Below are 25,105 nucleotides of genomic sequence, written 5' to 3' on the forward strand. Positions count from 1 at the left end.
CGTGGGTGCAGCCGGTGTTCATCAATTAAATAAATTAATTAAATATTTTATAACATTTTTTTGTTTTGACAATGTTATAATAAAATGGGTGTGCGGAGGAACATGGTGTGATCACGTCGGGGTCACCAGTTTGGGGGTACGAAGAATAGGCTGTGATCACGTCGAAGACACCAGTTTGGGGATGCGGAGGAACAAGGTGTTGAGTTCCTCGTCCCCCATTGAAAAGAGAGGATCCTCCAGCCAGACGGAAGTTGTGTCTGGCGGGCTAACGCCCCGACGGCTGTTGTCGGGTTCTTGTATATCTCAATACTGAATCACTCTGATAAATTTCATAGCGCCATGTAGGATACATCAGTTTTCTCTAGTTTATATGTCGCGATCGTGTTATTAGGTTTTGAAATAATTTTAGCAATATGTTAGTGTTAAATATTTGAACATAAAATGAATTTTATATTCGTCTATGGCTTATTAATATTCGTACTTTATTCATTTGCTCTTTGTGTCACTTTACTATACTGAGCATACTTGATCCTAGACCAGGGCTGCCAGGTGCACAAAAAGTGTGATCGTACGTCAACTACAAAAAATATCATATGCCAAGGAAATTTTGAAATAAAAAGATCGTACAGCCCTTTAAGAGCCATTTCACAAAAATCGGTAACAATCCGCGAAATTGTAATATTTTGACGTCGCTAATCTCAGTGTTGGATGCAATAATGTAATTTATATTCTTAAAATATAATAGAGCAACCTTTGTTGTAGTCCATAGTCAGATCAGAATTTTGATTTATATTATGTGTATAAAATTATTAACCTTTTCATCAGCCTCCTCCCTGGGTAAACGGTCGCAATGTATACTTTGAAGTCCTACTTTTCAATAACCTCTACGTTGAAACCATTTTAAAAAAATATCATAATATGTGGAATATAATTTTGTTGTCCACTATCATAGATTTTTATTCCATTTGTATCTCTATTAAACGATAAAAAAAATTTAAAGTTACGAATATTTTCCAAATAAGTACAATTTTAAAAGCGATATTTCTCTTAGAAAACTAAGAAATTTTAACGAACTATCTTCATCAAAGTAAACTTACATCATTAAGGAATACAAAAAAAATAATTAAAAGATGTAATTATTTTTAATACATTTTATATTAAATAATAAAAAGATAGTATATATTGCCACGCATCAAGCCCGGTAAATCAGTCGAGCGCTAGCGCTCTTAGAGGTAAGGTCCACGCCAAATTCTGCGCAGCCGTCTCTTTCGCTCACACGCGCCAAGCGCCTGTTGTTATAGCGGATAAAACGCATTTGATACTTTCATAATAAAATATAAATAAAATAAACATATTACGAAAATGACTGTAAAATAATATAATGATAATTTCTGTAAACAAATGTATAATTTAATTTTCTTTTCTCACACTATCAATACAAATAGGCATTTCAATCTGTTTGTCTTGTTATTTGTTAATTAATATGTTTGTCGGTGTCGATGTCATAAAATGCTATTTTATTAATATCGTAAATATTAGATTCATTCGTAAACTGAAAAAACTAAATCAATTAAAAAAAATTGTTTCATAAAATTGATTTTTTTAATTTTATTTTAAATTTATTGACTGTTGTTATATAACATACTTGAAATTTTTTACAAATTAATTACGTAAAAAACATATTATACCATAGTTATATTTTTTATTATACATCAGAAAATGATCACGATGGTCTTTTGGTTGTCACACTATACGTACTAGCACAAAGATCGCGCGGCTCGTACGACTCGCGCGATGCGACCAAATTTACCTAAACTTGCAGAGCGTAAAATTGTGAAATGGCTCTTAAAACTAAGTACTAATTTTTTATTATAAATTATCAAAATTCGTTTAGTTTTAGAAAATAAATGTAATAAAACTATTTGTTACACTCATACAAAATTTTCTGTGGTCATATTTTTTAATAAAAGAATTTGTTGGGTTAAACTTCGTAAAAAATTCGTTTTGTTTTCTAAGTTTTGTTTTGATTAAATAAACTTCGCTGAATGCTCGTTCACAATCTGCACTGTAGTGGGGAAAACATAACAAATTTAAAGCAAATTGAGCCAGTGTTTTATAATTTTCAAATTGTTTTTTATTTCAAGTCGCAATTAATACCGAAACAGAAAATGTCTATATTATATATATTAGTTTTGTTAGAAAGCAAACAAATACAGCTCTGATATGATTATTCAAAGAGACTTCATTCAAGTAAAGATCTAGGCACGCGTTAGGTAGTTGGGGTAGTTCTCCTAAATTCATGCTTGCCGGTGGATGACGTTTTTTTAATTATGAAATGCTTCCAGGTAAAAGGAATATAAAAATCGTACATTTTGTGTACGATCTTGGTCTAGCGATCGTACATGAGTAAAAATGCAAAAAATCGTATGAGTACGATTTAAATCGTACATCTGGCAGCCCTGTCCTAGACTTACAATATTACTCTATTGTCTATAGTCGGAAGTATGCCATATTTGTTTACTATTTAAGACCATTCCAAAAAAAAGAATATAAGGCTATAATTGGGCTTTAACATGGGGCTATAAGCACAAGCAGTAAGCACAATACCAAAGAGTAAAATAATTTACATAAACAGAGGAGCACAATACTCTTTGCTACCTACTTTATATACTCTTTGCTCTTTGCGCATGTCACTATCGAAACACTGTCTCGAAATATTTACTGCTACCGTGCTACTTGACTGCTAGGTACGTTTCTATTCTGTTATTGATTTTTCCTATATCAAAGCAAAGGAAACAATTTATTTGCTCAGTGTGTATTTTTTTAATTTTTGATGATAATATAATTCATCAAAATGAATAGAGATAAGAGAAAAGTCGAGTTTGTGGCGGAGTTGGAATCGCAGTTTATACTTCGACTGCCAGAAGAACCAGCAAAAGTTTTAAGAGAACTTCTAAAAACAGGTGATAATATTAAAAACCGCTTAACTATACAAATTGATAATGATATGAGACATGGTGAAGTACGTTTCGATCATTGGCTTATGCACGCTAAGATTGTTGATTTACCCACCATAACCGAGTCCCTGAAAACGATTGACAATAAAAGTTTTTATAAAACTGCGGACATATGTCAGATGATGATATGTAAAGAAGAACCTGATCAAACACCATCGGAGGAGGAGTCACCCGCTAAAAATAAGAAAAAAGATCCGTACAAGGTAGACAAAAAGTTTTTATGGCCACATGGTATTACACCACCAACAAAAAACGTTAGAAAGAGGCGATTCAGAAAGACATTGAAGAAAAAATATGTGGAAGCTCCCGAAATTGAAAAAGAAGTAAAGAGGTTGCTACGTACTGATAATGAAGCTGTAAGCGTAACTTGGGAGGTGATTAAAGAAGACGATGATCAACTTCTGAAACAAGATTCAACCACACCGGCCCCAGTACAAAAACCAGAGAAGAAGACTAAAATGTCTAAAAAGGCAGAAAAAGAGGCAGCTGCAGCAGCTGCAGCCGCTGCTAAGAAAGCAGCAGTAACATCTACAGTGACATCTACAGTCACATCAACTACAATTGCTGAGTCTGCAAAATCAACAGCCCCAAGTACAGCTAATATTTCTAATACTGAATCCTCTAATGTGGTCGACATATTTGGTGGTGCCGTCAGTGACAGTGATATTGAGGATGAAAACATCAATGTTGAATTGGAAGATAGCCGTCTCTCTCCTTATGACAGTCGACTATCTGACAACAGTTCAATGGCTGGAGTAGGTGACCTTCACAATAAAAGAGATTCCTATCCCATTGAATTTGAATCACAAATGTTCCAGTCCTCTCATAACAAGAGGTCAAATAGAAGTCGTGCTACAACACCCGCTACGTCGACAGTCACTAGAAGTGGGGGTCTGTCATCGGAAGAAGATGGAGATTATTCATCACGAGATATGTCAAAAGATAACATGTCATTAAGGATTGAGCAATTAAGAGAAGAGTTGGAAGAGTTAAAGCAACGTAGACAGAGAACTCAGAATGAAATTGCTGGTATGGAAAATTTGGCTCTAAGACAACGCTTCCAAGATATTTTACATACATTGAATCAGGATGTTATGTATAAAGAAATGGAATATCAAGGACTTATTACATTACAGAACTCTGAAGATATATGAGGAACATATTTTATCTAAATTTAAAGACTGTTTCTCTTTAAATTTAGATAAATAAATTTACAAATGTTACTCACTATTCGTTTTTGTTTTACTTTTTAGTTTTTACACTATATTTTTTGTAAATTATATTACGGTTTAAGTAAGTAAAAAAAATTATATGTGGTAGAAGTAGGAGCGTGAGGGATACCAGCAAAATCTCTCTATAATCTTCTGAAAGACCTTGGCCTGTCAAGAACTGCATTAAAGTTCTATTTTACAACGACGGCTGGGCGGGAAATTCGAGCAGTGAAGATGAGCGTTGATGCGCATCTCAAAGGGGGCTTCCTTAAACCTACCCTAGGTCGCAAGTCCTGGGAACTGCTCTGAGTTTCTCCTTCTGCCACACGATGGACCCAGCACTTGCATGGTGAATCCATGGAATGCTAAGAAGTTTTTACTATAAAAAAAATTAAATAGTTACATATAAGTTTAAAATGTAAATATCTTAGGTTTTAGTGTAACACATCTAAATCAATTTAAACTATTGCCTTTTGCAATAATATTTTCATTAAATAAGGATGTAAAACTACAGATTATAAAAATATACATAGTTTTGGATACTTCAAAATTTTTTACTAAGGACTATTCTTTGGTTTTAAATTATTCAAATTATACACTCTAAATAATTTGTACGGAACTAGTTATATTGAATTATTCTATTTCTACACCTAATTTAAACTTTTATATTGAATAAAAATGTTATAATGTACTTGAAAGGAAGCTTTTGCTGCGAAACTACACCTTAATACTGTCAATACTTCCATGCTATTGCTCTTTCAGCATTTTTGCAATGAAGTTGAGTGCAAAGGCTAAGACTAGGCTAAGGCTAGACTTATTAAAAATTTGTCCCAAATGAAAACAAATGCATTTAAGATTTATTGTTTTAATTAGATGTTTTTAAATAAACTATTTCATGACAGAATTTTTGACTAATAAATTTTGTCATCAAAGATTTTTATCTCTAAATAGACTAAATGAAATATTATTAGCTGTAACTTACAAGTTTTTGTACAATAGCCGTATGTTTGTATGTATAATTATACAATTAGATATAATTTAGAATGTAAGGCATCTATTAAAAATTATATTTTCATGAATAGTAATAATTTTTCTACTAATATCTAAAATAATTAGCATTGTAGACTAAAATGTTGACTATATTTGTAATTATCCTTTGCTTAGTATACTGTAACCTGTTGTCTTTCTTAATTCTTAGGCAAGTTGTCAGAGCTTGTAACTAAAAAATTGTATATTTAGAATGTATTAAATTGTTTCTAGTTGTTTATAATCATATACAGATTCTCATCATAGCAGCAATTCTATATTTTTATTGGCCACTGAAAAGCTATGTAAGATAATAAGCATTTTGATGTGTAAAAATCACTTAAAATACATCTTCCTAAGAACATATTTGGTAGTAGGTGTAATATGTTTATCTTTTTGTAATCTTTTATCATCTCGTATATTCTCCATAATATTAAGTATGTAATCGTAATTACTATTTTATATTCTTTAATGTATTTTTAAACTAAATATTTTATAGTATCGTTTACATATTCAAATACGTATATTCATATTGTACTGAGAATAAATGACTTGATCGGTGTACATATATGTTTATTATTATTTATTTTAACCTTATAAATAATCTAACTATGAATTGTGGAATCGTGGAAAATGTATCTTCATACAAGAAATACTTTGTCTTTATTGTGATTAAATAGTATCCGATTTATGCATTTTCACCTACTTTGAATTTTAATAGTTATTAGGAACACGGTATCGAATACAAAGTATCGATATTGTACTCATGAAGTCATGAGTATTTAGTAGTATCGAAAGAAAAGTATCGTACTCGTAAAGGTATCGAAACAAAAGTATCGATACTTCTAGGTATCGAGTACAAACACAAAAGTACTCGATACCTAGTCAACCAAAACAAGGTAATAGTACTCATTTATATCATTATTACGAGATGGTTGAACTAACTAACTAACTCAACTGGCTCAGTGACCCGAAGTGAGTCTTGGCCTCCGAAACAAGATTTCTCCACTTTGCACGATCTTGCGCGATTTCCCGCCAATTATTGGCTTGGATCTCACTCAAGTCTGCTTCAACCATGTCCCTCCAGCGGTACCTGGGGCGACCCACCGGTCTACGTCCAGTTGGTCGACCCAGATACGCTCTCTTAACTGCTCGATCCTCCCCCATGCGTTCGACATGACCGAGCCACCGCAACCGATGGGATTTGGTAACTCCAATGATGTTTGGCTCTGACACCAGGTTTGCAATTTCAGCATTGGTTTTTATTCGCCAGCTGCCATCTTGCCCTTTAGATGGTCCTAGGATCTTACGGTAAATTTTCCTTTCCGTAACCAGAAGCCTGTTCTCCTCTCTGAGCGTAAGTGTCCAAGCCTCACAACCGTACATTAGGATTGGACGAATGATGGTTTTGTAAATTGTGATCTTTGTCTTCCTACTAAGAAGCTTGGACACCAAGACCTTGTGCAGGGCTGCATTGCACCTCAAGGTGTTTTGTATACGGATCTGTATTTCTTCGTCACGTGTATTCGTATCGGTTACAGTGCAGCCAAGATACTTAAATTTCGACACTCCCTTGTATGTGGTACTTCCAACATGGAGGTCTTGTCTTGTGGTGGTCGCTTCATGTGGAAGTACTCGGTCTTGTCATGGTTGATCAAGAGACCAACCTTTTTTGCCTGCTCTTCGAGTGTCATAGCGGCTAAAGCAACATCGTTAATGTGCTCCCCCAACAGGGCCAAATCGTCAGCGTAGCCTATCACCATATGCCTTCCATTCAGGTCAAGCCCCAGATCGAGTGTCATTAATCCTCTAATTACATGCTCTAAGACAATATTGAAGAGCACTGGTGACAGGGCGTCGCCCTGTTTTAGACCGGTAATAACAGGAAATTCGTCGCTCAGCTCGCCGCCAACCTTTACACACATCCTGCTCACTCCGGTAGCCGCCACCACTAGGTCCACTAGCTTCCTTGGAATATTAAAATTCCTTAAAATGGCATACAAGGAAATTCGATCCACGCTGTCATATGCTTTCCTGAAGTCCACGAACAATGAGTGAATGCTCTGAGCGTATTCCCATTTCTTTTCCATGAGTTGTTTAAGAAGAAAAATCTGGTCAACCGTACTACGATTGCATCTGAACCCACACTGATAGTCCCCTAAGACTTTTTCCGCATATGGTTCTAGCCTTTCCAGCAGTATGTATGACCAGACCTTATAAGCAGTCGGGAGCATAGCAATACCCCGGTAGTTCGTGCACTTCTTTTTGGAGCCCGTTTTATGAATTGGGCAAATAATACCCAAATTCCATTCCTGGGGCTGTACTCCAAGGTCCCACACTTTTTCCAGGAGTTCGAACATTTTGGACTGTACAGCGCTTCCACCATATTTCCATAATTCAGCTGGTATTCCATCCACACCTGGGGCCTTGTTGTTTTTAAGCCTCATTATCGCCCTACGAACTTCAAAGAAGGTGAGCGGTCCCAGTTCCTCCTGATTGTCATCGGCTAGTTGGATAATCGGCTCTGTCGGTGGGGGGCAATTGAGCAGCTGTTAGAAGTAATCTCGCCACATGCACTTAACGACATCTTTGTCTGTGACTAAGTTACCATGATCGTCTTCTAGCATTTGTGTATCCGGCTGATATCCCCTCCTCACTTCTCTAATCTCCTGATAGAACTTTCTGGTCTCGCCTGCCTTTATAAGTCGCTCCATGTCATGAACGATGTCGTTAAGATGTTGTCTTTTAGCCCTTTTTATTTGTCTTTTGGCCTCTATCCTCAGTTCGTCATATTTGGTCTGCCATCTGTCTTCCTGGTTTGCTAAGATTTTATATTTTCTTCTTTGTTCCACCACTTTTTCACATTGTTGATTCCACCATTTCTTTCTTCTCTTCCTCTTCTTTGTACCAATTACCGTTGTTGCAACTTCTTTTACCGTGTTCTTTATTCTATCCCACCCCGTCTCTATGTCCTCAATCATCAAGTCTTTAAATCTATTGCTTAGTTCTATGTGGAATTTCTCTCTGTGTCGTTTATCTTTTAAATTGTCTATGTTTAATAATGGTGTGTGTACTTTTGTAGTTATCTTATTTGATTTTATTTTACATTTTAATTTAATACCAATCATGTAGTGGTCGCTATCACAGTCGGCGCCTCTGTACGACCTAACATCTTGGATTGTATTTTTGTGCCTATCATCGATTGCAACATGGTCTATTTGATTAACGGTATGGCCATCAGGAGATCGCCAGGTACCTTTGTATATATCTTTATGGAGAAACATTGTGCTTTTTATAACCATTGATTTTGCTGTAGCAAAACTGATTAGTCTCAGACCATTATCGTTAGACTGGTCGTGTTTGCTGTGTCGCCCGATGGTAGGCACAAAAATTTCTTCCCGGCCAATTTTTGCGTTAAAGTCACCGAGGACTATCTTAATATCATAATTGGGTAGCTGGTCGTAAACCGCTTCGAGATGTTCATAAAAGCTGTCTTTAAATTCATCTTCAGCAAGTTCAGTGAGCGCGTATGCATTCAATATTGAAATATTTGAGAATTTGCCTTTTACTCGTAGTATTGATATTCTATCGGATATTGCATCAAACCGAAGCACACTACCCATGAATTTCTTAGCGACCATGAAGCCCGTACCGTATTTATGTTCTCCTTCTTCCCCACCACTGTAAAAGAGCACTGATTGGTTGTCAACATTGCATTCTCCTCGGCCCGGCCATCTTACCTCTTGGAGAGCTACTATTCCGATATTATATCGATACAGCTCTTTATTAACTTGGTAGATAGCCCCGAGTCTATACAAGGAACGCACCTTCCACGAAGCAATTCGGAAGTCCTTTAATTCGTGCCATTGGTCGTCGTTTTTGGGATCGGATCGTTTCTTTCTTGGTTTCGGTTTCGTAACTTGGTCTTTTTTGCGTGGGAGGGGCGTTAACCCGCCGCACAACCCCCATATTGCTGGAGGACCACACCCGTCAGAAGACAGCGAGTCCATCGGACTTAGCCGGAAGCGTAGCTAAGCTGTACTACCGACTTTTTCCTCCGTCCGTCACCCGGAGGACGCTTACGCTAGCGCATTACACCGTGAGGGCCGATGCGGCGCGTCACTGCGTTTAATGGGCAAGGAGATGATCATCGTGATGCATCTTCTTCATGCCGTGGTGTAGGGATTAGCCAGTCAACATGATGGATTTAAAGTTGACTGCCCAGGGTGCGCCGAACGATCAGTAATGTATCGTCACTCGAGGAGGCTCTCTACTCACACCACGAGATGGTTGAAAGTAGAAGAAAATATAAATCACAATGGAAATAGTTTCAAGATCGCTAGGAGCAATTAAAAATGGACGTTCTTGTTAAGAAACACTAATGGCGATTTCTGTGGATTCTGGCGCGAGATAAGTAAAACGAATTTACGGCCTTGCCTACCGGTGAGCGTTGATGGTTCAAGCGCTCCCAAGGGTATAGCTAATATCTTGAGGGCAAATTTTTGTGTTAAGTCACATCTGGGTCCTATGATGGAAGTGCAATATGGTGACAATATAAAAACAAAATTAAAATGACTTGGAATTAGATATTATAAATGCCGAAACTGGAAAATCAAAAGAATTTAATGGTGTCAGTGAACTAATCATTGACAATCACTCTATTAAAGTAGTTAATCAGATGGCACACGCTTTAGAAAAACACTTTGCTGACATTCAACTTTCGACAACTAAGGCGCTTATATCATCGCCCGAAGTCGCTGTATCGTTGCTTAAACAAAATGTAAATGCGTGCAAAGGTGATTTTATTTTTAAATCTTAAATATTTCATACTTAAAACTTTAGAAATTAAAAACACCGCTGACCTCTGGGGTATATCTGTTAAAATTATTGGTACAATTGTTGATATCATAGCACCCCACTTAGCGATTATATTTAATGAATGTATTATAAGTGGTGAGTTTCCTGATCTTATGAAGCATCGTATAGTTTTGTTTGAGTCCGGTTGTCATACAGTTCCAACAAATTAAAGGCCCATTTCTATTCTACCTGCCTGTAGTAAAATATTTGAAAAAGTAATTCTCAGCCAGCTTTTAAACCATTTCACAAGAAATAATCTTTTACACAACAAGCAGTTCGGTTTCACTAAAGGACGCTCAACAACTGATGCCGGTGTCGAGCTTTTTACTTTGGTAGTCAATGCTTGGGAAGAGTCGCGTAATGCTTTAGGTGTATTTTGTGTTTTATCTAAGGCATTTGACTGTGTTCATCATAACACATTAATCAGGAAACTCAGTCACTATGGCATTAAAAATACCGCACTAAAACTTCTGAGTTCTTATCTTAGTGATAGAACTCAGATAGAAGGGTTGAAGGGTTTTGTTCAGGGTTGAAGTAAATGGTACTAAGTCGTCTGGGTCTCATATACAGATGGTCCACACACATGGTACAGGGGGTCCCACAAGGCTCAATTCTTGGTTCATTCTTGTTTTTAATAAACATAAACGATCTACCGTATTTAGTAGAGAAGAAGCATGAGATTGTATTGTTTGCTGATGATACTTCATTAATATTTAAATTACGTAGACAAGAAACCAACTATGACGATGTAAACAATACTCTCTCTGAACTGGTGCACTGGTTTAGTGTGAATAACTTACTTCTGAATAGTAAAAAAAATAATTGTATCAAATTTTCTGATAATTTGAACTTCGTTAACTCAACCGTTTTTCCAGGAATCACCATTGGTTCAAAGTTGCAGTGGGGTCCCCATATCTGTCAATTAACGGATAGACTGAGTTCTGCAGAGTATGCGGTTAAAAGAATAAGGTTATTAACAGATGTCGATACAGCTAGATTAGTTTACTTCAGCTACTTCCATTGTATAATGTTCTATGGCATTTTGCTATAGAGCAATGCGGCTGATATTAATGTCATTTTTATTCTGCAGAAAAGGGCTATCCGTTATATTTACAAAATGGGATGAAAGAATCTTTGAAAGAGAAATTTAAAGAGATCAACATCCTGGCCTTTGCATCGCAGTATATTTATGAAAATATAACGTACATACGGAAAAATAGGCATTTATTTGTTTGCCGTAGTGATCGACATGCCTCACATGATGTAACACTTGGGAACGACCACAAATTAATATTTCCTAAATGCTGGCTCAGGAAAAAAGGAGTTCCTTTAAAGGAATGTCTATCTTATTATACAATAAGATTGAACACCATTACAGGAGAATTTCTATGTTAGATAAAAAAATATTTACCTGTAACGGTTCAAAACAGTACAATACAGTCCTGTAACAGACACACAAACTGTGGAGGTACGTTGATATGGTCCCGTCGAGGACCTTTTGCGTACGGAATCCCAATTAAGCAGAAACTTTTAAACCAATAACACCACTTTCTTGACCGACTAAACGTTTTGTGATGACTTCGGTTAAATTTAAACTTGATACGACTTTGTTTTCAATATAGAGCTTGCATCATTAGGATTACAAGGGCGTTGCCGGCCTTATTCACCACATGAACTCATAACAAACACTACTTGAGGTTAATTTATTTCTTTTTTTCATCTACAGATATACAGACTAGACCGTTGGCGGAGTTTGTAGTGACCCTGCTCTCTGCTCTGAGGATTGTGGGTTCGATTCCCACCCCGAGTCTGTGTGTAATCTAAATATTTATTTGTATATTTATGTATGTATTATTTATAAGTATGTTTATCGAAAAAAAAATGTAGCTATATACCAGTAGCTGTTACCTATTAACAAAAGCATTGGGTTGCTTACTTTAGGAATAGACAATCGTGTGTGTATTGTGCAGATATTTATTTATTATTATTATTATTTATTTAATATTTATTTAAAAAAAAAGGTATTCAAAATTCTCGACAACAAACTCATCAAACCAAATACTACCGAGGCTGGTTATACTCAAAGCATTCGAAACATTTACAAGAATTAGAAATAATAATGCCAGTAAAAAAAAAACGACTTCATATACAATACAGATACAACAACCGGTCGGGTGCAAAAAGAATATAAGTTATTTACTTTAGCGGACTCGTTTGAAGACATAAAGAAAGCAGAGAGAGGGTTTAAGGCTCTGCCGACTGAACTCAATCATTGGTTCAATAATTCTGTTTTGTAAATAAATTTTTGATAAACTGAGAAAGTGGATACAAGGAATACTATTTCGCGAGTTTTATAACCCTTGTGAGTAATTAACCCTTTAACCGGCAACACTGTAATATCAGCAAATTGTAAATAATTTATTGTTTTTACCAAAACATAAAAAAACGAATGTCGATTTTTAAGGCTGAAATATCGATTTATACAATCGATTCAGTACAACATATCGATTTAAAATTTGTCCAGGAATCGATTATTCGATTAATCGATTTCAGATCGCTATGCCTAGTACTGGGTATACTGGTAACTTGGTAAGTGGAAGTGGTATTAATAGGCAGTTAGGCGATAGACTTAGGCGCTGTTAGAGTTTGAAAAAATGGTATTGGAATAGAGAATTCCGAAATTGTGCAAAATTATACTAAAAAATAGTTAGTTCAACAATCTAATTGGCGACATTGTTTCAAACGTAATTACAATAATTTATGTTTTTCTGATTGTGATATAGTTTAAGTATTGACTTATTCTCCTAGTCGGATTGTGTATGTAAATTTGTTGCGGGTTAACTGAAATTAAAGCTGAAATAAAAAAATGGATTTTAAAATGCATGAATACACTCATGCAGTAGTCGGAAAAGTTGTTCCTGCTCTTCGCATCACTGATCGAGCAGATCTGAATGATGCGAGGCGTCAATACGATTATTATTTGAGATTACTTAAGGAGTTGAACCTAGAACTGATCGAAATAGAGACTGATGCTTTTTTCCCTGAAAACATCGTAATAGAAGATTTAGCTATCGTCTGCCATGGCATCGTGCTGATACCGAGGCCTATATCAAGCACTGAAGAAATTATTGTGAGTAAGAAACTCTTTATATATTTTTACCAAATCAATTACTACTATTCGCTAGTTATACTGGTAATTTCAGAGCCAATCTGAGGCTCTAAATTCCTTTTACAAAGGATTTTACAACATCTTTTTTATTCTAATAAATAATATAAATTAAAGTTACCAATGAGATACAGTCTTTCTAATTTTGTATTTTTGAATATTATTCATTTTAAAATTTATCTTGTTAAGAAGTGCACAACAGGAAATTAGGAGGGTTAGGAATGTGCTTCTATTGCTTGTGGCTTTGCCGGCGTCTATATGTTATTTGTTTCATTGTAATATTTTAACTGTGTATTCAACTAATTTTAATAATTATACATTAGAAAGCCACATAATTTAAAAGCGATGTAAGTTGATTAAAATCATGATGCAACCCATAATTTCAGAACAATTACATAGGTCATTGAGATATTAAGTTCAAAGTGGATGAAACTGTAAGGGACATCTAGTGCTATTAACATAATAAGCTCTTTAAGTGGGTACACCCACATTTATTCCGGGAGTAGTCTAAACTCAGTCTATGATCAGATCGAAATATAATTATATTCCGAACTAATACTAGCTGCCCCGGTGAACTTCGAAATAAAATCTAGCCTATCTTTCAAGTTGAATCCAACTGCACACGGTGTCCAAATAGATTAAAATCAGTTAATTGGTTTAGGAGTCCATTGCGAGGCGTAATTCATTTATATTAAGATTTGTATTATATATCTTATTGTCTTGGGAAGTATCTTACAGACGAATTAAGCTAACTAAAACTGTTCTCAAGTATTGTAATATTCCAATGATTACCTGCTAACCTTTGGAAGGTGTGGCATAAAAAAATGTGACATTACATAGAATCATCCTTTAATAACCAATTGCATATGACACACACATAATATTTTTATTAGACAATTCTTTTTAAATCTTATTTCTTCAAAATATTTCTAAAGCTTTTTGGGCAAACATTATTATTATTATTATAGTTATTATTAAACAACCTTTATTGCTGACAGAGTTAACAATGTTTCATATAATTCATGTTGATCGACAATATTACAAAAAATACATGTTAACGTTTATCCGCGTATCTTTGGGACACAAGTCTCCTCTGATTCCTTCCACTTCTCCCGGGACAATGCAGCCCTTTGCCATAATGGACCTGTAGTCCTTCTTATCTCGTCTGCCCATCACTTCTTTTGTCTTTCTCTCTTTCTTTTAGTATGAAATCTAGGGGTCCACAGGGCCAAATCCCTCGTCCATTTACTTCCAGTATCTCTGAGCATGTGGCAAATATACTTTAGCCCAAATATGTTTAGAAATATTTTGAGGGTATATTTGATTTCATACTTTTTTTGGATGTTATGTAGTTGTTCTTGGGCTGTAATAATTTTTACCTGTAAAAGACGATACAATCTGGAACAGGTTTTAAGTTTTTAGATAATTCATTAAAAATACAAAATCAAATATCTAAATTGAGGTATATTTGTGTTAAATAAATTAAAAAACAACTTACTCGTTTTGTTATCTCAAGAAGTTGTAGCTTCAGAAAGTCAGTTTTTTTTTGTTATATTTTCGTTTTCAATCCCAATCAAGAAAACCTTATTTTAACACTTTAAACTTCGCCTTGATTATAAGTTTCTCTGCTTGGGTTATTGGGAACACCATGTAGTCGACACACAATTGTTCCATTGGTTCCGCAGGTACACCACGTAGCAGCTAGAGTCAACTTAAAAAACATGACTTAGAAAAATATGTCAGATAGTATAGCAAAAAATAAGTAAGTTGTTTAAGAATGGGTATGGTAGTGCAAATAAAACCTTATCACTAAAATGTTGTAATTAAGCACTTTTAAGCTGGCTCCATCGACTAAATAAGTGAGGCCCAACTGGTGCCCCCCATGGCCTTCAACATGTTAATTATTTATTGAAGTATGAATTACAGGCATATGGCCAGTACAGGTCTCCTAAATTTAGAATATGCTTTACAATTTTTATGCAATATGCTCAAAATCTGGAACAGCCCGACTGAGAAAGTATATCTACTTAACAAAATATCACGGCTAAATAACACTGCACTCAAGCAGTGTTATGTCCTAATCCTGTTGTGAGTAAGGAAGCCAGAGCTCCTGGAAGGTTTGATGGTAGGATCTGTAATATATTTGCAATGCTTTTGATGTTGCAGGCAACTATGGGTTATAGTAATCACCTACCATTAGTTGAGCTGTCTGCTAAAATTGTATCAATAAAAATAATATTCCAATGTCATAACTCGTTTTTTACTGAATTTATACTTCATATAGTAGAAGGTTAGACTGCTAAATGTGGATTTCTTGAGCGTACTGGACCTATTGGATTTTGATTTTAGACACTAATAATTGTGTTTGCAGGCAAACGAAGAAAAACCGACTTCAATTATATCAACAAGTAGTAAAACGTAGGTAGACGAAAAAATAGTTAAGTAAATACGCATTATCAAAGATTACTCCAAAAGTAATCAGATCTCGATGAAATTTAAATGTGACCACATGATAAACAACGGCTTTCGATTAAATTAAACAACACATGTACATCTAGTAAAAACTTATGCGGATTTTCAAGAGTTTCCCTCGATTTCTCTGGGTCCCATCATCAGATCCTGGTTTCCTTATCATGGTACCAAACTAGGGATATCTCCTTTCCAACAAAAAAAGAATTAAAAAATCAAAATCGGTTCAGAAACGACGAAGTAAAACCCAACATACATTAAAAAAAATAATATATATATATATATATATATATATATATATATATATATATATATATATATATATATATATATATATATATATGGTCGAATTGAGTAACCTCCTCCCTTTTTGAAGTCGGTTAAAAAGATTTTTTTAAAAATTATAATGAAAGAAGTAATAGTATTTGCGCCCTTCGTGTTTTATCAGATAAACAGTACCTACTCTGTTGCGTGGTGGGTGTGTGCGTATGAACGTATAGTTTTTTAAACCATTAGATTAAAGAATTTCTTCCACATAATTATCAGCTTTTGGATCAGAACATCAAGATAAAGTATCTGCATGGCATAATAATCTGACGCGCTTGAGTTTTTAATAATAATATATTCTTTATTGTACACCAAAATATAAACAAACAGTAGTAACAAAAAAAAAGATGTACAAAGGCGATCGTAAGGGTAAAGAGCGATTTATTCCAGATAACCTTTGGGCACAGAACACAATATATCAGTGACGGATAGGAAGTGTAAGTCAGTTAGTCAGTCAGTCAGTCAGTCAGTCAGTCAGTCAGTCAGTCAGTCAGTCAGTCAGTCAGTCAGTCATTTAGCCAATTGCAATCCACTGCTGGAAATAGGCCTCCCTAAGTTCGCGCCAGATATCCCGGTTTTCCGCAATCCTTATCCAGCCTACAACAGCAATCTTAAGTTGATCGTCGGCCAACGGGCCGGAGAACGTCCCACACTGTGTTTGCCAAAAGGCGATCTCCACATATAAGAAGTCTCCATAGGAAGTATTCATAGGAAGTGTAGAATATTCTTAAGGATGAATAAGTTTTTCTAATAATCGAATATTTTTTTTACTAATTTGATCGGCTACCTTAGACATTCCCTATATAAAGGGCTCAAGTATGATTGGAATACTTCACAAGGTGCAATTTTATGTTATTCTGACACATTTATGTCACTCTCTAAATCTCCGGGAGAGCAAACTTACAATTATATACATATAATAAACATTTTATATATTATCCAAAATATGTAAAGATGCTCTAAAACAATTTAAAGAGATTTATGTTATAACTCTAATTAACCTTTCAATAATAAAAATAACAAAGGCTTATACAATTACAAAACTAATTAGGTTACAATTATTCATAAACGGGATATTTGACATGTTTTTTATTTTCATTTTACGGAGCTCTATATTTCGCCATTAACTGCGAATGTCTTGTTCACGAAACAGTTTTAGTAATAGAAGTGACCATGTTAATGTAAAATCTTATATAGGTTACAATTGTCATATTATTAAATAGCTCTAACATTTATGACCTAATTACGTCCTAATGACATAATACAACTTTGACCTGGCATTGTTGCCATGTACTTCATTTATTAGTTTCAAGGCCTGAATTCCTTGGAGAGTGGTTAAATTTAATAAAGGAATAATAGAGGTTCATCAACTACGTAAATTAGTGTCAGTGTGTCATTATAAATTGTATTACTCTAATAAGCAAACCATGCAAAAACTTTTCACTAAAACATACACTACTACTGTAGTGACAAAGAGATTTTTTTTAAATGAATTTTAAATTAATTTATTTAATGAAGGTTCTTTTATCTCTGACTATTCAAGCACTGAATTAATTTACAATTAATTGTTTTTTTGAAATTTTGAAAATTTACATACCTATGTTTTTTAAATCTTTTATCGAGTCAGGATGCAGTAGAAAATGTCTTGGTTAAAATTGGGGATTAGCCCAGCTACGGAAATTTCCCAATCTAACAGAAGATCACATCCTCAGTTCCTATAATGAGTAAAGTAGCCAGGGCTCCTGACAAGGGTTAGAGTAAGGGTCGGCAACGCTCTCACAATGCTCCAATAGAGGCATCCCGTAGGTTACGGTAACCACTTATTGTTAGGCGATTCATATATTCATACATATCTTGTTTGTCACTGTAATATAAAAAAGTATACTTAGTTGAGTGTCTCTATCCTTAATAAAGTAATATATATAATTTCAAAGAGCTGTACAAAATATTTAATTTTTTCTAGATGGCAGCCTTAAAAGAAGTGTTGCAGAAGGATCTTGGACACGACATTATTGAAGTTACTGATCCCGAAGCGAAACTTGCTGGTTCCGATGTTTTGTTCACAGGTAAATTATTAAAATATTTTTCTTTATATTTCTTTCTTTTTTTATTATTCTAATTTACCGTGCACCGCGGTGTCACGCGTTAATTTGAGGGTAAAAATTGCTTATAGCCTTTCTCAGTAAATGGGCTATCCAAAACAAAAAAAAAAAAAAAAAAAAAAAAAAAAACAATTAAAACCAGTAGTTTTAAATAAATAAACGTTTTAACTTGTTAAAACGAACTTGGGGAGGCCTATACCCAGCAGTGGACTGCAATAGGCTGAACTGACTGAGTAATAAGGAAAAAGATAATATAAATATTTGGTCTATCATAAAATTGATAGTGTAGTATTGACTTTCGATTATCATTCACTGAATAGAGTGACGCCGCGTTGGCGCAACGGTTACAGCCATGGATTGTACCTGTTGCGTTGGCGGTTGCGGGTTCGATCCCCGCTCATGACAAACATTTGTATTGTCCATACAGGTGTTTGCCGTGGTCTGGGTGTTTGTGCAGTCCTTGTGGGTCTCCCCACCGTGCCTCGGAGAGCACGTTAAGCCGTCGGTCCCGGTTGTTATCACGTACACCTGATAGCGATCGTTACTCATAGTAGGGAATATATCCGCCGACCCGCATTGGAGCAGCGTGGTGGATTAAGCTCTGATTCTTCTCCTACATGGGGAAAGAGGCCTATGCCCAGTAGTGGGATATTACAGGCTGAAGCGAATAGAATGCTAACTACATTTCATTAGATGTGAAATTAGTATGTGACCATTACTAATTTCACACTGTTTTCTAATTGAGAATTGAATTTAAGATTTTAAATTAACATGGTTATTTTTATTACTAAAACTATTCGAAAATGGGATATTTACCATATTTTTTAATTTTAATTTTGCGGAGCTCGATATTTGGACATTAACTGCGAATGTATATATCAATTGAAACAACTGTAGCTTATAGTGTAATAAGAAATATGTAAATATTTGAATGACAATAGTTTTAGAGATTAGTTCTTCATACCTTGAATATTGATATAAAATTGAATAGCATAGTCGAGTTACTTGCTTTATATCCTAATTTGAGCAATTATGTGAATATTCTTTTTAGGAAGAGAATTCTTTGTGGGTATATCAGATACCAGTAATGAGGCAGGCGCTAGTGCAGTTGCGGAAGCCTTCCCTGAATTTCCTTGCACACCTATTAAGGTAATATCGTTATATGTATATGGCCTAAGATCTCTTTAAGTTTTTGTACTTATTTTAAACTACCTTTATAACCTTCTAGACCTGTTTTCTTATACATCCTAAGAGCTAAGACAGGTTAAGAGAGATTAACACCAAGCTGAATTTGTTTTCACAACAAGATCTATACAATGTTTATTTATTGGAAATATGAAGGTTATCCAGAATATCTTATTTTAATTAATATGAAGTTAACTTCAAATAATTTATACAATATCTTTAACCTAATTTTATTATAAGATTTTAGATTTAGAAACTTCTTACAAAAACTTTCAGGTCGCTAAAGGTGTGAGACATATAAAGAGATACTTCAGTATGGCTGGTCCGGACATCCTCTGTGTGGCTTCAAGTAAGGAAGCACAAGAAATGCTAAAGAGGATCGAAAGAGAGGCGACATTCACTTATCAGACCCTTACGGTACCAGAGAATGGTGCAGCCAACTGCTTATATGTTAATGGTACTCTTATTCACCGTGCTATAGAAGAAATACCGGAGTCTTTCAAGGTAAATACGCTTCAGCCTGTAATGGCATAGGTCTCTTTCCCCATGGAAGAGGAGGATCAGAGCTTAATCCACTATGCTGCTCCAATGCGGATTGGCGGATACATTCCCTACAATGAGTAACGATCGCTATCAGGTGTATATGATAACAACCGAGACCGACGGCTTAACGTGCTCTCCGAGGGACGGGAGGAGACGCACAAGGATCATAAATACATCTGTATGGCCAATACAACTGTTTGTCATGTGTGGGGATCGAACCCGCAACCGCCAGCACCACAACCACAAACCTGCGCTGTGACCGTTGTGCCAACGCCAGGTATGCAAATATTTACCTGCCTGTGTTCAAGCTAAAGTACTAAACCTTTATTAAGTATATACATGACAAACTGTTAGTCAGACATTGACTAGTAAGATACATTTGCGTAATTGTTTTTTAAATAACCAAATCTAGACTTGACATTTTTGCCTTTTTTGACCAACCTATGTGTGTTGTCGAAAAATGAAAAATTGTAGGTGTACGAAGATACAAACGACAGAAATATATCTATTATTATATAAATAAAAATGATTCGCTAAATGTAAGTAAAAAATGCGAGACTGACCAATTTGAACTTTTTTTTTTTAATTTTTAACACTAGAGACAGTTTTTATGGAATGTAAACTTTAATAAATTCTATAAAAGAAATTCAGTAAACGTAATATAAAATATAAAAGAAGAACAAATACTTTTTAAGTTAAATAAACTTGTCTAGGCCTCTTTGTATTTGTACTAGCGATACCGTGGCATCCCACTATGTTGATGAGGGCTCTGCTGGGTTTTAGTGGGAAAAATGTCTCTTTGTATTAATATAATTTCGTTTTTCTCGCATACGAAAAAAACCCGACTTCAATTGACATCAAGTAATACAACGTAGGTGGTCGAAGAAATTATTAGCTAACAGGTATTGTTAGAGATAACAAAAAAGTACTTGTACCAAAAAAGTACTAGTACCAAAAAAAAAGTACAAGTACTTATCTCGTTCAAATTTTAATGTGACCAAATGACAATCACCGGTTTTCGAATAGAGTATGAATCATTAAAAGTGGTACACACAGTAAAAGATATGAGGTAACACACATAAAAAAAATACGGTCGAATTGAGAACATCCTCCTTTTATTTGAACTCGCTTAATAAATAAGTATAATTTTAATAATTTCAGGTATTTTGTGAGAGAATAGACTTTGCGAGGCGATCCATATGTTTCTCTGAACTGGCTAAAGTCTCAACTGGTTTGACTGCTTGCTGTCTTCTGGTGAGGAAACCCTAAATATTAACCAAATCTTAATTTTGAAGATATGTTCTTGATGGGATACAAAACTGTATTAAAAATAATAATAATAATGAAGTGACCAGATCTTATGGCGATTAAAGGTAAAATTCAAATTTTAATAATATAAATGTTCTAAAATAATATGCGCCATATTACTTATTCGTAAAAAATAAGATATTTAAAGATAAAATAATTTTTAAATGTGTACTAAGCATTTTTATCGCAGTTATACACTCGCGTGCAACTGAATCGACTCAAGCTCTATATTGGTATAAAAGTTCGATTTTTAGAAAAATGGCTTATCCGACTTTCTTGTTTTTTTTTTGTTTGAAAGCCTAATCTTTTCTCTTGAAAAATGCTATCCTAATGAGGCAAATCCGTTGAGTATTTATTGATAAAATTTAATTTGACAGAAAGGCATAAAAAATGAAGAAATATGAAAACAACAACTTAATGAATAAAAAAATTATTTTTGATAAAAGTAAAGAAAATTTAAATTTTCAATACTTTGTATTGCCTCCCCTAGCTTTTATAACGGCTTGCATGCGATTTTTCATTGATTTTATCAGTTTTTGATAAAATCTTGAGGTATCGTATTCCATTCTTCCTCTAGCGCAGTTTTGAGCTCGACGATGCTTGATGGAGCCGTATCTCTAGCTCGCACCCTCCGTTTGAGCTCGTCCCATAAATGCTCAATGCAATCCAGATCAGGACTGAGGGCTAGCCACATCATCGTCTCAATTGGTGCAAATTGAAGAAACTGGCGAGTAACACTTGCTGTATGGCACCGAGCATTATCATGCATTAATAGAAAATCTTCTCCTATGTACCCTGCATAAGGTACAACATGATCGAGGAGAATGATTTCCACGTACTTTTGAGCTGTTAGACCACCACCAGGCACGAAAACAAGCTCGGTCTTCCCTTCATATGATATTCTAGCCCACATCATGACTGAACCACCGCCATATGATACTGTTTCAGCGAAACAGCATTGCGAGAACCGTTCCCCTGGATGAATGTATACTCGGTCTTTTCTGTCGTTGCCATGGAGACATATTCTGCTCTCATCAGTGAACAGAATGGAGCTTTATTGCTCAATAGTCCAATTGAGGTGTTCACGAACAAATTTAAGTCAGGCTTGACGGTGAGCTGTGGTCAGTTTTGGGCCTCTGGCTGGCCGTTTAGGAGTTAAATTGGCTTTCTTTAGGCGTCTTCTAATTGTCCACTGACTGACAGCCACTCCTCGAACCCTCCTGAGCTCCTGTTGCACATCAACGCCCGTGAGATGACGATTTCTCAACGAAGTTAAGACAATGAAGCGCTCGTCCGTCTCAGAGGTGTTCCGGAGTCTATTGGGTTGTGGTCTCCGAACGAAGCCACTAGTCTCTTGAAACTTTCTGTATACTCGTGAAACAGCTGATTGGCTCATGTTAAGTTCACGAGCGATTTGCCGTTGATTATGGTCCGCTTGCAACAAAGCTACAACTTGGGCCGCTGCTTCTGAGGTAGTGTCCATTGGATTGCGATTAAAATACTGGGAGCTTAAGGAGATGTGTACCTGCCAACATCTGATAAGTGACTGATAAGAAATATGGGTCACGTGAGCTCTTATACATGATATAGTCTCGCAACTCGTGGGTACCGCAACGAGTAATTTCTGTAACGCTCATGTTTGACCGTATTTATTTAAAAAGTTTTGTCATTTTTTATTTGAAAATTGTTATGTTTATGAAAAAATATATATGTCTTTCGAATAAAAAAACTTTTACAAAAATCGGATAAGCCATTTTCCGAAAAATCAAACTTGTATACCAATATACGGCTTGAGTCGATTCAGTTGCACGCGAGTGTACATATAAACAAAATTTAAACATTACTTAATTGAAAATTATACTATTTCATATAATTGTTACATATGTTATATTTGCCATGACGAAAATAATTAACAAAAGGGTGAAATTTTGGCCAATTTTAATCGAAATATATAATTTAATTGGAGATGTCACGAATCTTCGGCAACTATTCGGTATTCGGCTATTCCGCCACTTTTTACGCTATTCAGTATTCGGCCGAATATGGTTAACCATTTGGCCGAATACCGAATAGATATTTATTTATTATTTTTTCATTATTAACTGTTTTCCCGCGAGTTCGTCCGCGTAAATCATAGCCCATATCCTTTCTAAGGCTCTATAGTATCTGTGTACCAAATTTCATATAAATCAGTTCAGCAGTTCTGGCGTAAAATCGTGATGAACAGATTTACTTAATTTTATAGAGAGTAGTTTTTATCGCAGTGGAATTATCTTTATACAATCCTTTTTTTTAAATAAGCGTAGTTTGATTTATTTCAATTAAAGTACAAGAAAAGTTTCAAGAAGAAGAAGAAGTTTCAAGAAAAGTACTAAGTGTGGTCGAATATTAGGCAGCCGAATGTTCGGTGCTTCGGCTAAGAACCTCGCCGAACATTCGCTATTCGGCCAAATTACTATTCGTGGCATCTCTAAATTTAATGCATGGATTATGCAAATTTATAATTTAATGCATAATCCTTAAATTTAATTAAATTATAATATAGTTGAGCTTATTGGCTCTAACTTAAATTATAATAGAGATTGACAACATTTTTGGTCCATTTACCGAGCAGTGTAACTTAAGATAAAGAACATTGCAAACACCTAGATTTTTGTTTAGTTATCTAATTAGATATATTAAATAGTTTTAAACATACTTGTTTAACATGTACATGTTACAGCTAAGTATTAAAATTTTTGAAAGAATAATATTAAAAACAAAATCTTGTCTATATTTTGATCTGGTCTGTGTCCCATCATTATATTATAAAAAGGAGATAATAATGAAAAGGCTAATCGTAAACTGTGTTCAAATAACTGCAACTTTTCACTTGTGAAAACAAATTTAAAAAAGACGACAATTGTTCAAAATATTAAGCCTAGCTATGCTTGTGTTTTAATAATTGAAAGGCGAATAAAGAATCCTTCAAAGGTCATGGTAGTCGACAGTTTTAGTTGTATTTTTTGTATCGGATATAACTAATGTCAATGAGGTAGAAAACGATATATGTTAAAAAAAAATGTTTAATAGTTTTATACTTTATTTTATCTAGCTATCATGAGCAAAATAGTTGTTTTTTTTTTCATAAATACCAGTTTTTTTATGTCCAAACAAGTAACCATTTTAAAAATATCAAACTAAAGGTTGTTTATACATTAAGTGTGTACCTTATATCAACGCGCAATACGAAAGAAAATATTTACCTCATGTTAAGGTAGAAACACATTCGTCGTGTACATCATCAGTGAGTGTTAATTTAAGAAATTTGCGATAGCAATATTACTTAAATGTCACGTAATGTGTATCCACCCTTATTTTTAGTATATAGCATCCATTCCCTAATTTTCAAGACTGAACCAGAAATATTAAACTCGTATAAATTATAGTAGTATTTTAACAATGTTTCCTTAACTTTCATTCCAAGAAAAAAACTATTTTTTTTTTATAACATTCGAATTAGTTTTAGTATTATACTTATCCTATATTGTATGTAACAAATATGTACAAAACACATTTTATCCATGTACCTGTTCCATGTACTTTACATTTCAAAGTAGTTGGTATTTTTTTAAATATTGAATGTTTACACTAAGGCGCACAACGATATTATATATATATATTTTGTTATATACAAATTTTTGTTAGTAAAATTTTGTAGATGTAACACTAATGACTAATAGCGTCAGCAGCTACAAAAAAGGAAAAAAAACTGAATTGTTATTTCAAAAGGTATAATATAATATGATTTTTTAAACCTCAATGATGTAACTCTTACATTATGGGTTCGTCTGAAGGAAAAACGATTGTTAAAAAAAAAAAACTTGTCAAAATTAACAAAACTATGTCTACTTT

General features: G+C 34.6%; 3 protein-coding genes across 3 annotated transcripts; 2 read left to right on the forward strand and 1 right to left on the reverse strand.

Moving 5' to 3' along the window:
- Positions 1 to 2,664: 2,664 nt before the first annotated feature.
- Positions 2,665 to 4,171, forward strand: LOC123669059 (transcription initiation factor TFIID subunit 7). Its single transcript, XM_045602721.1, has 2 exons — positions 2,665 to 3,487; positions 3,587 to 4,171. The coding sequence occupies exons 1-2, from the start codon at positions 2,855 to 2,857 to the stop codon at positions 4,169 to 4,171; spliced, it is 1,218 nt and encodes a 405-aa protein (XP_045458677.1). The 5' UTR covers positions 2,665 to 2,854.
- Positions 4,172 to 7,806: 3,635 nt separating this feature from the next.
- On the reverse strand, positions 7,807 to 9,264 carry LOC123668892 (craniofacial development protein 2-like). Its single transcript, XM_045602583.1, has one exon. It carries the CDS (start codon positions 9,262 to 9,264, stop codon positions 7,807 to 7,809), a length of 1,458 nt encoding a protein of 485 aa, XP_045458539.1.
- A 3,418-nt stretch (positions 9,265 to 12,682) lies between these two features.
- On the forward strand, positions 12,683 to 21,238 carry LOC123668611 (N(G),N(G)-dimethylarginine dimethylaminohydrolase 1). Its single transcript, XM_045602331.1, has 5 exons — positions 12,683 to 13,241; positions 18,037 to 18,139; positions 19,227 to 19,324; positions 19,637 to 19,864; positions 21,065 to 21,238. The coding sequence occupies exons 1-5, from the start codon at positions 12,978 to 12,980 to the stop codon at positions 21,170 to 21,172; spliced, it is 801 nt and encodes a 266-aa protein (XP_045458287.1). The 5' UTR covers positions 12,683 to 12,977; the 3' UTR covers positions 21,173 to 21,238.
- Positions 21,239 to 25,105: the final 3,867 nt, after the last annotated feature.

This window comes from Melitaea cinxia, chromosome Z (assembly GCF_905220565.1).
Source record: "Melitaea cinxia chromosome Z, ilMelCinx1.1, whole genome shotgun sequence".
Classification (NCBI taxonomy): domain Eukaryota; kingdom Metazoa; phylum Arthropoda; class Insecta; order Lepidoptera; family Nymphalidae; genus Melitaea; species Melitaea cinxia.